Below are 15,660 nucleotides of genomic sequence, written 5' to 3'. Positions count from 1 at the left end.
GGTTCTGCTTCACTGAAGTTCAGACTTCAAAAGAAGATCTTCAGATTGAATCTTTAGGAGTAGAGATGGATTAAACCCTGAATAGGACAGATCTGCAGGAATCTGTTCATTTCTGAATTTGAATTAGAGAATGTGCTGTGGGGTGGGGTAGAGGAGTAAGCGTTGCTTGGTGCAGTGTTTTCTGTTGCAGAACATTGTACAGCTGTTGTCTTTTATTCTATTTTTTGTCAATCTGTTATATGCTCTGTAAAAATAAACTAAGAATATTACTATTGTTATGAATTTGTGAAACTACATAAATCCAAAGAAGGCAGCCACATCCCACTGAAGTGAGCTCATCTGCTAGCAAGGACCTTTATTCCTTTTGAATCAAGTAAACTAAGTAATTTGGCATAAGTTAACTGATCAACGGCACGACACTTGCAACTAATCATGCCAAAAAACTGTGCAAGCTGTTACCAGAGCTATTTAGGGTGGATACATATGACAGATTCTGCAGGTTGGATCATCCAAATGTGAGCCAACCTGTAGAAAATACATGGCTCAGACACGGTGTTCCTGAGCTTACCCTGCTTCTGACATGCAAAAGAATTTCTAAAATGGATGTTACTTTTCACATTCTTGAGCTAATTTGTTACATGGTTTAAATCCTATGAAATGAAAGATCTAAAAATGAATAGGCAGTATCAGTCTGTGCAATTATTAGACTACAATTTATACACTCGCGGTGCCATCTTAAGCAGAATCACACCCTTCTAACTCCATTAAAGTCAGTGGACTTGGAAGAGTGTAACTCTCCTTAGGATTGTGCTGTCAGCTTCAATTCTGATTTATCCAATTTTTAAATAAATATGGGTGAGATACTTCATGCAGCCAAGATCCAAAGACCTATTTCAGACGTGCACAAGGGATTAGGCACGCCCAGTTTGCCTTTTACTTTTTCCCCTTTTTGGAATTCCTCTCCGTTTAAGAAACACATCCAAGGCCCCCGTGGGTAAATGGAACTAGTTGCACAGTTCTTTGGAACTAGCAGGGATCCTTTTGAATTCCACCTCAACAGGAATTCTTCCCAGATTCTTCCATTCTGATCTGAGGAGGCTCTGTCAATTTCACCTCCCTTCTGGGAGGCTAAGATGAAATAAACAAACCCTATGAGGAGTGATCTCTACTGCTCTAGAGAGGTGAAATTGACAAAGCCTTTCGAACTCTGCTTTCAGCTAACATTGCATCTCCCTTCACTTGAGTGCCCTTGTGTAAGAGGTCTCATGTAGAGAGACTCAAAGGGGCCTCTGTCCCTACCCATATCTGAAGAAGAGAGCTTTGGCTCTTGAAAGTTCATACCCTGGAAATCTTGTTGTTCTCTAAGTTGCTGTTGGACTCAGATCCTTCTGGTACATTCCTGGCCATAGTTTCTTTTGTGCCTTATATGGTACTGTACCTATTATGCTTCTCAGCATTTAAGTTCATTATTGTATAGGGAACTCTGTAGGGAAAATATGCAGTTGTAAAAATAGCTTGGTGACAAACAAGTGGGTAACCATAGTGTTATAAGAAATGGAGTTCAAGACTGAGTGACAAGCAGCTTTGGTCTACACTCACCTCTGGGCAACAGCAAAAGAATCAATAAAAGTTAAGGATCTTAGTTCCTTTGAGGCTAACAGGAAAGCTGACTAGTCCTGGAGTCAGAACAGAATGCAGGATGAAGATATGCTGACTAAAGAAGGCCAAGAGACGCTTATCTGTGTTTTAGCCCAGAAAAGTGGTGCTTGGTCGTAACATGGAGGGAAAATGGTGATTTTTAACTCATGTCGTTGTCTCTGTACTCTGTCCAAATAAAATCTTTTGTTGAAGAAAGAATTGTGTGACTTCAGCTACATTTTTTTCCTGTCACAGCAACAGCAATTAATTTATAACAGTAACTTTTAGGTTGATTTCTCAGATCTGTTGCATGCATGTGGCCTCTTTAAATTGGCAAACAAGATCTGCAGATCGGCACAAGTTAGCCTGCCTATTTTTAAGCATGAGGAAGATGATCTTTCACGATATATAGTATCTTAATTGGCTATTCTAGGGGTCTGTGCTGTTTGTTCTTTTCTTTGGCCTCAGTAGGAAGGAAGAGGTTCTACTACACTCATTCCCTCTTGCTATAGCTATGTGCCTTTGAACAGTCCCAATGGGGACAATATCATTCTCCCCTCTTCCATTTTTATCCTCTCAACAACCCTGAGAGGTAGGTTAGCAGAGAGTATGTGACTGGTTTTAAGGTCAACTGGTGAGCTTCCATGGCAGAGTGAGGATTTGAACCTGAGCCTCCTGGATCCTAATCCAGCACTCTTAACAACTACACCACACTGGCTCTTATCTTTCAAATCCTTGTACTGAGCTCTGGCAACACCCTGTCCTCACACTCATTCATGCTGTGAATTTCTGATCAGAAGAGCAAGAACTAGGGCAGCCAGGTTTTATATAAATGCCCAAATCTGAAAGATACCATCTATTCGACTGGCTCTTTCATTTCTAGGATCTAATCATGTAGCTAGGATAGCTGGTGACCATACCTCCAAGACTATTCTGAATTTTAGTCTGTGTACGCACTTTATTATTTGAAGTGTTTTATTACTATTCTCTTATTATTTTCCTGTTTTCAGGAAGATTTTAATGATCTCTTAAGAAATTAAGAACATCTTTCACTGACTATCCATACAGATTCTCAAAGAGGATTGCTGAAAATAAGAAGAAACAAAAGACAGGAAGGAGATAACTGTTATTGGTGGCCTATGGTAGCATATAAGACAACCTCATCACTTTATATGCAACATGATTCTATTAGTACAGAAACTGAGAGCTGCTAAGTCTCAAAATGTTGTAATGGTGGTAAATTAATATGGAGATGCAGAAGTACAGAGACTTGGAGGATCATGGGTTGGAACTAGATTTTATGGTGAAGAAGTTTCTCACTTTGACTACTAGAAGCCTCACCATAAACATCTAGATTCTGATATTTTTTACAGAAAAATAGTCACAAAACACTTCATAATGAGTAAACTCTTGCAGGCAAACTTGCAAGACTCTTACATTTCTGTGAATCTACAAGCTGATCACATACAAAGTCTGCTGCACTTAATGCAAAAATAATTCTTGAGTGTGCCTGGGAAGAGTGAATGCAGGAGTGTAACCGGGAGCGGGGGGGGGGGAAGGGAAGGTGAATACTTTGTAAAACTCCAATTCATTCCCTTTTGTACTACTGCTTGTGCATTGTCCCGGCCCTTTGCTCAGTCTATTATTCATCGATCAGTCACCCCTTCTTTCTTGGTGTCCAAATCCAAGCCAGACTCTCCCTTTTACTGTACTTTTCATGCAGGTCACACACATTCTAATACACAAATGAACACTCTCAATGATAAATCTCTCTCTCTCTCTTTTTTTTTTTACAAAAAAAAACCCCATTTAGACTACTTTTTGAGTGTTTACTTCATTATGGCAAGCATAAATCTGAATTGTGCAGCTGAGAATGCAAATACCCATGACTGGCAGCAAAGCAAAATTGGGCACTATTTGATAAGTGTGATTAATGTACAGCTAGGCAAAGAGATGTTTGTGTGCTGCTTTGTCTTGTGCTAAATCTTAGCCTGGCAAATTGTGTAAATCTTCTGAAACAGTTGTCAGAGATGCCAAAGTTGTTAAAAGTGTCTTTATAGTCCTTTGCTACTATAATTACCGTTCTTTGGTCCTAGGCTGTTCTGACAGAGCTCTGAATCTTTGCCTCTCATCACTGGCAAATGCTTTTTTCTTAATTTTGTCTCCTTGCATCTGACTTGCCTGTGGAGGAGACAGTGATTTTCTGCACTAGGTTCTGAGAATGGGGTGTGCATGCGCATATCTGCATACTTAAGAGAAATAGAAAGTCAGACTCAAACATCCTTTGCAGAAAGTTTCTGCTGCAGATTTTCCAGTAACAAACACTATATTTTTCTTGTCTACATTTTGGTGATGGTACATAAAGTGCACCATTCCAAGTTCCAAATTAATAAACCACATGTACTACAACTGAGTGGCTTATTTTGTCTTTTGAAAGAATACTGCTCTTAAAAGTAAAACAACAATAAAAAGCTTCACCATTTTCTTTTGAGCTATAGTTACCTGCATTTTTTTCCAAAGGAGGAAAATACCAAGCTGGGAGAAAAGATGCTATTCCACTCTGCTTGATGTAGACATTAGTGTTAATTCAGATCCTTCTGTGTGCCCACATTAAGAAAAAACTGAATGAATGTAAGCTAAAACTTTACTTATTTTATAGTTTTGTGATGGGAGGTTTCAAGATAAACCTCTGATCAAACTTATGGATTCTCTAGGGGAGTGTTAAAAGTGTTGCCATTTGCTTTAAAGGGAGCTGAGCTCTTGCTGTCACTCCTTGTTCCAGTTAAATTGATTAGGAACTGCGCTCCTGTTTTTCAGATATGGTTTGTGTATCACACTCTTTCTTGCTCACTTAATGTATTCTGTTAATAAACATGTAAGCCTTTTATTTTACTTTAATCCTGTATTCAATATTGTCAGACTTCAGAGATTCAAAAGGACTACAAAATATTGCCATCTGGAGGCGTTTCTAGTATGATCTCTGTCTGAGGTTCATCATATGTTTCCTGTCCAGTTTTTTTGTCCATATCAAGCTTAAAGATTCCTGTTCAGTGAATTACCCTTAGAAGCGATTTGTAATTTCATGATATTCCACAGTGGACTTAGTGATGACAAGTATACTGTTTGGAAGCCGTTGCTATTTGCTTAAGTGAAATCTTGGAGTTCATGAAACTCTTATGTCCTTTCCCTTCAAAGAATGTCAAGACTGGTGGAGCCTGGACTGTAGACGGAATGTTTCTCTGGCTGCCAATTGCTCTTGCTGCTGTTCCATGAAAACTCTTGTGGCAGCAGCTAACCTAGGACAGCTATCAGGAAATGTATTGCAATCAGAGCTTCTTCTTATCAAGGTAACTTTTTAAGTGTAGGATGGATGATAGAGGGTGATATACCTTAGGCTTATGAGAAAAGGTAGATTGTTCAAATATTATTTCATCTACTGGCTTTCTCATAAGACAGGACAGTATCAGTCTTATGACGAAATGAAGCGGTTTCAGTCCCTGTACCATGATCTGATAAATTTTGTGATACATGAAGATTCAACTGAAGTTGGGAGCAGCCATCCAGAACAGGGTCTTCCATTTCACTTTTTCCGGTGAGTTTGAATAGAGTTCTGAAGTTATATTCTTCCTCTTTCCAGAGCTGCTCTGACTATATACCTAACTGAGAGACATACTGTAGTCTGCCAGAAGTCTGGGGGAAGAGGGGAGAAAACACTAGGAATTATCACAGTGGATTTGTTGCCCTGTAGGGGGAAATATGTCTTATTCAGCCTTGTAGGTGCCATCTAGACACAAAGTTGCTTCATTCAAGCTTGGAATATGACATATGTAAGAGTGGGTTGGGAGGGCTCATTAAAACTGTTGTGGCTTCCACCTTATTCTGGAGAATGACCCATGCTTATAGGCCTTGTTTTGCCTTTGCAGAAGGTGTAGAATTCTGTGTCACCAAACTGCGAGCACTATGGCCTAGAGGACTCTCTAGTTCCTGTGCCCTGCAAAGGGTAGCTCAAGCCCTCCACCTGTTCCCAAGGACAGTAGGGGGATGGTACAGGCCTTGGTACACACCAAAAATATCATTGGTGTAGACTGCACTGAAACCAGGTAAAGGTGACTTATGGATTCAGGCAAGTCTCCCATTATGGATGGAATCTGCTAGCCCCTCACACACACTGCCCCAAGTTTAAATGCGTGGATCATTTGCACTGAATTCTTGGGACTGAACAGCCGGAAGCTGAATCACTGCACTGAGGCAGAGCATGGCTCAAGAATTTCTCTGTATACGTATGAGAAAGAGGGAAAGTACAAGTGAAGAATGTTATAGTCACCCAGAGTTAAGGTTTTTAGTTAAGGTAGTGGATGGCACCAAAGCCACTAAATCGCCACAATGGCTGCTGATAATGAGAGTGCTGCATGGTAGCTGGCTTGGCAGCGATCGCATTGATTGCTTAACTGCAATAAAGATGTGAAACTATATTTTATATCTTCAGAATTATCACGTTAAACTTGAGTCCTAAAGAAAGTTAGTTATATAGTCTCAAATTCTCGTTTATTTAACTATTTATATCCTGCTTTTTGAACTATAAGAATCTATGACATGGCCAACAATACAACGAAAGACAAAACAGTAAAACATTATAGTTGTACCAAAAGATCAGCGGTATTGAAGAGCGCAGGTATTAATTCTCCTGAGTTGCTTCCACACAGGTACAATTCCCTATGTTGTGCTAATTGCACCTAGAAGCGCAAAGGCATTCACAGTGGCAACAGAGCCTCCACACAGAAATTTGTACTTTTTCGTGCACACTGATCCCAAACCTATTTTGTGTATGATCTTCCTGGAGGTTTAAGAAACCATGCAGTGAACAGGGAAACCTACAACATCATGCAGTAGCCTTCTTTCTCCCCCACACCAGCCAAAAAAACTGCTGCAATTTTTTAGTCATTTACAAGGGACAGAACAAAAGCTGTATATAGAAGCAATCCTGAATTGTTCTCTGAAGGAGTACCATTAGAGACAGGGTTAAACAATCTCAGAAGGGAATCCCCTAATCTTGGTGCCACTGTGAAGAAGATCCTGATAGATGTAGCTGTCAGCTTCTACTCCCCAACACATGTACTGTCAGGTAGATGAGCCTTGCAGTGGCACCCTTTTGCATGATTGGGTTGGAAGAGAGAATGCAGTTGTTTGCACATAGGAGCATAAAGATTATATACTTGGAGCATTCCGTAGTTGTGGAATACAATGTTCTGTATCACTCAGTACTGCTCTCACTTCTTGAACTTATGATGGACAGTTTGGGTACAGAATATCAAACTATGAATCATGGCAGGACCCCGCACTGGGATTTCTAAAATGTATCTCTACCCTCCCTTTTCCTGGAAGGATGAACAGGCTGGGAATTCCAAAGCCCCATGCGGTTTTTGTTAATGTTGGGCAAGGTGACTGTATTTCTCTTCTTGAGAATATAATTTTCTAAATGAATTTGACATTTTTTTCCAAAGAGGTTTCAAAAAATATTGTTATTGTTGCATCAGCCATATGGTTCCTTGATCACATTGTTCTCTTGGGAGAAGATAAGTGATCTGAATTTAATTCAAGAGTCCCCATCTTAAACTCAATCACTGGTAAAAATTATACTACACTAATTTTTATTTTACTCCTGAAAAATGGATATTTGTGCTTTCTCTTTCCCAGAGCATGTAGTAGTTCCGGGGTGGGAGATGGGGATTAGGTTAGGGAAATGGCATGAAAAATGTTAACCACCCCACCCCGCCCCCGTTGCAGTGCCATAACCCTATTCAGTCCCTGGTGGCTGCTTCATTTAAAAATGGGAGGAGGGAAACCTGATTACAAATGTTTGGGGTCACCACTAGCTTGACTTAGAAACACAGATTTTTGAAATAGTTTGGGTCTGAGGAGAAATATTAGTGTATAATATTATAACTCTCTTCTATACTCTGTAGGGGAAAAAAGCTGAATAAAAGTCAGATTATGGAGGAGATTTTCCCTATCTTCTCTTCATTGCGGTTCGCAAACACGGTTTCTTTGGAAAGCTGTTTTCTCATCCACCACCCAAAGCTTCAGGATAAAGTAAGTGTTATAAAGGTGATTTCCACCTTTGTGACATGTGCATTCCAGTATCCAGACAGCTGGAAGTATCTTGTGAATTCTCAGAAGTGAGGCATCAGGGTATTATTTGCAGATCATAAAGTTAAACATGTCCCCGTGAAAAAGATTAGCATTCATATGTTACATAGGTCTTGTGCTAGCCTCTCTCCATTCACTCCATTCATGTATCCTCTTTTTCCCAGGGTACATTCTAGTATATATGTCTTGCTGAAAGTTCAAAGCAGGTGATGCAAGATACTACTTGTGTTTCTTGATGTCTTGTTTTGGAATGAGGCTGTAAGCATTGATTTTTGTGTGCCTTGTTTCTCACTATCCACCTAAACATAACAATTGTACTTTTATTTACTTAGTACAGTAACTCTTAGAACTCTGCTTGTGTTGACATCTTTCACCAATGAACTGTATTTATTTAGGTTGCACTGAAGTACAGATAGTTACCTTTTTACTTACTGTCTTCCTGTACTCTAACCTTCTCCTCCACAATTTTTTTTTGTAATTCCTTAAATGAGGTAGGCATTTTATGTGTGAGTGGGGACCTTGGCACTGCCCTACATTATTAATAATACTGATGGTCAGGGTGTTACCCTCAAATTCGGGATCTTGGTTTCAGTTCGGTGCTCCACTGAATACTCCCTATGTGACCTTGGACTCCAGGATTCCTAGCTATGGATTCAGTGAAATAGGATAATAATTCTCTTTGATTTCTCCATTGGAAGGAAAACTATATTGTATTGTGTATTGTATTGGTGGTGAAACCTCAGACACTGGGGGACAGGACTGGAGTATGCTAATATTGTGGTTTATCCACATTATATTTCTCTGTACAGTAGTTCTGTATGGTAGCCTTTCTCATATCTGGGGGCTGTTGATCCTAGGTAGTAGTGGTAGTGCCCATTCTCTGTGTTAGATCCAACGAAGCATTTCTGCAGACAGAAGGATTTCTGCCTGCGGATCATGACTTTCTCTCCTTTTCTCTCCCATTGCAGCTCAAAACGTCCCTTGGAAATATTGCTCCAGTGGGGCAGGGGACCCACAGGAACAACATTTCAGGGGTACATTTAGGCTGCAACAGGAGGGAGACGGTGGCACTTCCTAGGCCGTTCTGTCCAAGGAAACAGTTTGTTGAATCTAAGGCCATGTCTTCTTGGAGACACCAGTGAATGCAAGGAGCCATTCCCTGCAGCTTACACTGCCGGTCTTGGATATAGGATGTTCTTGGGTTCCAGACAGCTGGTGGTGGGGATTGCTTCCAGCAGTTCCCTTTCTATATCATAGAGATTTGTGCACATGGAGCATTTTTTAGCAACTGCCCCAATGTGCTTCATGCTTGGGGGCTCTCAAGTTCCAGACAAATGGTGGTGGCAATCACTCTGTGTGCCTTTCTCCTCACAGATAAAGTCAGTGATAAGCAGCAGAGATAAGGTGCACATAGATGCCACAGTGCCAGCATCAAATTTCTCTTCCATTTAAAATGCAAAATTCTTAGATGATGGTTATGGGGCTGTTTGCTTTGACTAACTTTTGATGTGGAACAGTCCTGTAATAAACACGTTCCTTGCATCTTTGCTTACTCTGGCTTCAGTCTCTCAGGGAAGCACTGCTTTATTGTTGTTATTTTCCTGTGAAACTAAAAGGACAGAGAGGATAATTGAAGTTCCTTCTGGATATTTTTCAGACATACAGACTGCAGAGCACCTTTGTAGTTGGAAGTGGCCGGCTTACCTTAAATGCTGCTCCTTCATCATTGTGCAGACAGCATTGCCAGATGCTGGTGGTAGAGCTGGAAGCTGGAGATGTTGGTGAGTACTGCCCTGTAGCCCTGTATACTGCAGCATAGGGATGGCCCACAGTATTCTGAGCCTTGTTAAGTGCTGTATATTGTATCTAATGCACCAGGGAAAATAAAGTCTAGTATAGATAAAGCACATGGTAATTGTGCCCAGCTAAATGTTCTAAGTGTCATTAGGCAATAGAGAAGAAAATGTATTCCACGCCCTGTCTGTTGGGAAAAACATGAACTCTGTGTTCACAATATGGTCTAACTTGGCGTTTCTCACTCTGGAAGGATGCCTTGCCATTGTGGGAAGCTTGCTGAAAGGCATCAGCTTAGTACACTGCAGCAGTCAAGAAGGCAAACAGCTATTTAGAGAAAGGGTGTGATGTATGTCAGGATGTATCTAGGCCAGTGTCCATGGCATCCCCTCTTTGATTAACCACTGTGCTGTTCTTTGCACACACATGAAAGCAGAGGCATACATCTGAAGAATGAACAGGAAACTACTACAGGTTTCATTTGGGGAGTAGAACAAATATGGCACTACAGAACCTTGAAGATTAACAGATGTCTTATGGTATGACCTTTTGTAGGGCAATGCCATATTTCACCTAATGAAGTAGGTTCTTGCCCAGGGAAAGTTCATGTCATAATAATTTTGTTACTCTCTTAAATCAAAATACATGGATTAATTGCTGGTAAAAAAAAGAAAGGACTGAAAAAAAGAAAGGACTGATGGGACAAAGATTTGTAAATCTTTAAAGTTCCATATTATAGGGTAGTGCAAGGGCATGTTTTGAGAATGCTTCTGTTCTCTGTCGCCTAGAATATAGGCCTGAAGGGTTAATCAAGGATTCTTTTTAAAAGACTGTACGGGTTTTTGAGTTCATTACCGTGGGATGGGAGAGACAAAACTACCTGATAACATTCAAGTTAAACGGTGTAAATAAATGTTTTGAAAGATCAGATTAATTCATGGGGGGCAAAGCTTGTCAGGTGCATTGCCATTTTAAAAACAATATTACTATAGAACAGACTCATGCAGTATCTTTGCCTTTCCCATCCTGAAGGCTTTGCAGATGCGAAACATTGGACAACAAGTTTTAACTCTATGGGATCGGAACCTACTGTTGTTTGTGATGGATCTGCCAGCTAAAAATGCTTGAGAAAAAAGCCGGTTTCAATATGGGAATACTGCACAATCAAAGACAAGGAAGCAGAGCACAGAAGAGATACGGATGATATAGCCACAATTTCCAGGGATGTATTTTCCCTTATTCTGCACATCTGCAAGGAGGGAGGCTGTGCACTTTAAAAAGGCATCTTCACCAATCTTCAAGATAACTGACCCTTCCTTAAAAGTATCAGAAGTAATTGGAGGAGTCCAGTTCTCTCTGGTTTTATATAGATCTGTCCTTGAAAGTCAGTAGAAGGGTTTGGGGATGGGAGAAGATGTGTAACTTACTCTTTGTGAGCACTGCTGTTCTGTTCAGAGGGAATTCTCACTAAATACTTCTTTCCAGACATCCTGTAGAGGTATTGTCAGGGCTGCTTATAAGTCTCTCAGTCACTTCTGCAAAAGGAAGTGAGCTACTGAAATGTAATCTGAGGCCTGAGGACACAACTGCAGGAGGAATCTAGTCTGGCCTGGTTCTGTGTTACAGCCTCAGCACAAGGAATTCATCTGCAGTTGCAGTTTGTTTTACCTTTGCCATGTTGTGATGACCTTCTTGCATTATCACAATATCCAAGCATCATTCTTTCCAGTAAAAATTCACTACATTTTCTCCCCTAACAACCCACATGTGTGACTTTATGTAGTCATCCTTTTCGGTGTGTGTGGTTAAGGTGGGGTTTGTATATCTAATGAGGGGAAAGCACTATGCAAGTTTCTTTTCCATCCCTCTTCACTAATGAGTTGAAATACATATTGTTACAGTTTCCCTGGACTGGATCAATTTAATGCCAAATCTGAGATTTTTTCAAAATGACGAATAATTTGGCTGCTTGATACGATTTGCTACAGGGCTGATTTTTTTTTTTTTGCAGAAAGTACTGAGAATGATTCTTCTGAAAATTAGGCCTTTTTGAAGTGTTTAAGCTGGGCACCCCAAATCAGTCTGCCCTTTCGTTTGCTGCAGCCATATCCATCTTAAGACTAGAAATGGTGTTAAAAGATTTCCATACATACTTGCTTGAATGCTTTTGTCCAGCACTTGTTTAAAAATGCTGATGGGTGGATTCTTTAATTACTGTAATTAGAGGCAGGATTGTAACAGGCAGTTACAAGGACTGTGCTATGCATATGCTTGTGCTCTTCCTCTTCCCCGTGTTTTGTTGTTTTCTTGAGTCTTAATCCATGTTTTAGAATGCATGTTGATTATTCTTGAGCTCCTTCCAAGCTTTGTGAATTTCCTCTTGCTGCTCATAGGCTGCTCTGTCCAGTGCCTTTAGAGAGGATCAGTTTCAAGCATGTACTGTCTACAGTTGTAGAAGTGCTTCCCATGGGTGAATCTTTAAGTTCCTGCTGTGTTAAGATAATTTACAGATGTGTCAGGCAGGCTGAAGTCAGAGCTGAGCAATGCGGGCTGGGGCATCTGTTTGAATATGTTTATATGCTATTGGGGATCTTTTTAAAGTTAACAACAAAACTTTCCAAACAAGAAGAAAATGTTTATTTGTTTGTAAATAGAGCTCAGTTTTATGGAGAAGGTTGAACAGCCTGACTATTTTTTTGTTGCTAGAAAATTTAGATTGGATATATAGATTACAATAGCAGTTAAAGGTCCCTGTCAGAATCAGAGACCAATTATTCTGTGCCAAATGCTTCATTTTTAATTATAGAAGAGCAAGATTTGAGTCCAGTAGCATCTTAAAGGCCAACAAGATTTCCAAGGGAGCTTGACTCTTGAAAACTCATACCATGGAAATGGTCTTTAATGTTCTATTGGACTGGCTCTTCTACAGCAAACCAACACAGCTGAAACTGTTTATTTATAAGCATGCTGTTCATCAGGCATGCATCAGTGACTTGTAGACTGTAGTGTGAGACTAGTGTTTTAAAGATCGGTGTATTGGATTTTGGGGGGTTGGTTTTCAGTTTGCTTCCTTCTCCAGTATTTTCCTTGACCAACTGGCTATGCTTTGCCATCACCACCCCATGTTTTCCCTCTTCTTTTTCTGTATATTGGAAACTGTCACTCTAACTACGTTGGAAAACATAGTTAGGATCCAAGCTACTATATTTGCTTTTTTTTTACTCCTGAGCGAAAGACGAGCACCTAATTTTATTGCAAATTTTCAGGAAACCATGCTGATCTCATTTGATTAGACACTTAACTAAGCAATGGGTTGAAAGCCCTATTTCTGGATTGACCAACAGTGGTCTGAGATTTATTTATTTTGACTGCTTTTTAAGAAAAATTACAAGCAACTCTGTCTTGGTTTCTGTGTTCATCTAAATCAAATGTGATCAAGGATGATTGTATTGTTAATCTATTTTGTTTGTTATGAGCACCATTTCCAGTTTGGTAGTACAATCCCTGTACTTAGGGAATTGTATCAGTAATGCTGACTGCTTAATTGCAAAAGAGTAAAAATCTATCAACCTCAGGATCTTGAGACAGCTGTGGCTTTGCAGGCCAGCTTGTACATATGCTGTATTAGCGTTCTCATAATTTTTTTTCTCTTCCAAGGCAGATCAGGAAATGGTCTGTTGGACAAGAGAGAATGAGTTTGTCCTGCCTGCGACTGGCTTTCCACGTGCACTTTGTCTTTCTGCAGGCTTTTGCCTTTGTGTCTAGGAGGTACTGTGCACGTAGCCAAGCCTCATTCCCTCTGGAGTTTACATCATTTGTTTTTAAACTTCCCGTACATTTTCTCCCTTCCCTTCCACAAGCTGCAATGAATTAAAAGCAGAAGTAATTGCTCAACAGGAACCAGAGGGCCAGGTTCTCTGATTTTCAGCTGATTAAGAGCATTTCATCAGATCACAGTTTTTCTTGTCTTATCTGGAATGCCAGCTCTCATTCTAGAGCATGACTTAGCACCTGTACCTATCTGTTTCTGCAAGGGCCAGAGGAACAGTGTTGCCCTTTCAAGCATTTACTGCAGCCGTGCAGAATGAGCTTGGAAAGGAACCTGCAGGAAGATAAGTTGTCATGAATTAAAATTTGGACTGAGCGTCTGATTATTTGACCCAGATCTTCAGATAAGTCCATTGTTTTTTTTTTAAAAAGCCCTTCAGAGTAATTGGTGCTTGTGACGCACAGTCAGAAGGAAACTTTCCCAAAATCTGCAACAGGAATGATGTGTGAACTCTAGGAAGTTGGGAAAATTCCAAGTTTGGTAATAAAATGTCCATCAAATACTTGGTTATAAAACATCTAAGCAGAAATTAAGTGGATACAGTTACTGACTTTTGCTGTTTCTCACATCTCTGCAATCTTTTGATGCTTTCCTGTTGTATGCCAGTACCGCTTTCTTGTACAAAGTATTTTGGGTTTCATATGTGACTATAGCTATATACTTTTTCATCTTTTTGGAGAAGCAAACTGTCTTTTCTGCTATGCCAAACTATGTAGAGGTTAATGTCTTTGTCTCACAATGCATTCTTATATCTTGTGACTAGTATCCCAAGGCTAGGCATATTGTGATGCCTGAAGATGGCACACTGATTGCTAATATTCACCAGCCAAGATAGGAAGCTTACTTTCCAGTTTCTCTTAGTAATAAGAAGTTTTTTCCTAGGAACAAATCACTTTGCTTCGGTGAATTGAGTTGATATGACATGATGGCAGGAAGAGGTGAGTGTAGTGGGGACAGGCTTATTAATTGCAAGGCATGTAAGTAGAGGAGTCCCCAGCTGCCTAGGCACATCCGGTTCATCTTCACTTGAATGTACATTTGGTGTTCAAGTCATCATAGTGTTTTCAAACTGCAAGTTTTAGACTAGTTTCAAAAGATCAATGCAACCTTTATGCAAAGTGTAATCATTGGCTTTCTTAGTCTTTCTGAAAAGCTGTAGGGAGAACATGGGTTTTCCTGATGAAGAATGGGGGAAGGTGCTGTGTAACTTACTGCTTTCTTCTCTTCTAGGAGGAGGACTTCAAGTTTGCAAGGAAAGAAGTAATCTTGTAATCTGTTATTTCAGGAAGAGCTTTCCTATTGCTTTTCTTGAACAAATGACTTATTTTTTTAACATCATTTGTCCATGCAGGGAATATGGGTAAAATGGCTGACTTGTTGTACATATAATGGCACTGAAGTGAGAGGGAAATAGTGTTGTATATTGGTCAAGCATAAGCCCCAAACTATAGAACTGTATTTCACTTGTAATGAAAGAATGTAAATATGCAATTAATACAGAGTTTTATGGGCAATTATAAATTAATATATTGCAACTTTTTGTATATACTTGGGAAATGCCTGTAAAAAGAGTGTAAATAAGTCAGATCTGTATGTTTGAGGGTGGGGTATTTTTACTTTTTGCAATTAAATAAACTGTTGATGCACTTTCCCCTATGTGGCTTTTTTTTTTGTTTAAAAAAAGTATTCCCACAAACCATGCCTTGCTAATTTGTGGGTTAATAAAACCTGTGGGGTGAAAGAGGGGAATGTGTGTTAGTAATCTCTGCAACTACACCCTTCTGTTTAGTGCTGAAGAGGCAGAGTGATTCGTGCATTCTGCCAAAAAAAAAAAAGTCCAGCTTCTTTGCCAAGGAAACATGCATTGTGTGTGTACAACACATTCTGAAAACTAAGTCAAGCTGCATGAAGTTATTAGCTAGACTCATTTTTGCTGCAGTGTTTGCAACTTTGTTGAATTTGGAAACTTGTTTGTAAAGGGTTTGGATCAGAAAGAGGTAGGAACAAACTATATGATAAAGAGATACCCTGAACTGAGTTTGGAAGAACATAAGGGAGCAGGTGATTTCAAAAGTATGGGCCCACAGCTGTTTAATGCTTTATAGATATAAATCACATTGGATTGTGTCTGAAAGATAATAGGGAGCCATTGTAAATTCTGAGGCAGTAACAATGTGCTCTTGATAGCCTAGTGACCTGAAAACAGATAGTTACCTTCCTCACTAGGTGTAGCTTCTTAGTAACTTTACATT

The 15,660-nt window shown here is 39.8% G+C and overlaps 1 protein-coding gene across 1 annotated transcript in view; it reads left to right on the top strand.

Annotated features, from left to right (window-relative positions):
* The window catches only part of C5H6orf89 (chromosome 5 C6orf89 homolog), a 41,943-nt gene extending 27,251 nt beyond the window's left edge, over positions 1 to 14,692 (top strand). The window contains exons 4-8 of the mRNA XM_054980616.1: positions 4,834 to 4,985; positions 5,091 to 5,230; positions 7,602 to 7,728; positions 9,443 to 9,566; positions 10,612 to 14,692. Of these exons, the coding sequence (XP_054836591.1) occupies positions 4,834 to 4,985; positions 5,091 to 5,230; positions 7,602 to 7,728; positions 9,443 to 9,566; positions 10,612 to 10,697 (629 nt within the window). The 3' untranslated portion in view covers positions 10,698 to 14,692. The remainder of the gene's footprint in view (positions 1 to 4,833; positions 4,986 to 5,090; positions 5,231 to 7,601; positions 7,729 to 9,442; positions 9,567 to 10,611) is intronic.
* The last annotated feature ends 968 nt before the right edge of the window (positions 14,693 to 15,660 follow it).

This window comes from Eublepharis macularius, chromosome 5 (genome assembly GCF_028583425.1).
Source record: "Eublepharis macularius isolate TG4126 chromosome 5, MPM_Emac_v1.0, whole genome shotgun sequence".
Classification (NCBI taxonomy): domain Eukaryota; kingdom Metazoa; phylum Chordata; class Lepidosauria; order Squamata; family Eublepharidae; genus Eublepharis; species Eublepharis macularius.
This window is presented reverse-complemented; position numbering and strand designations above follow the sequence as displayed.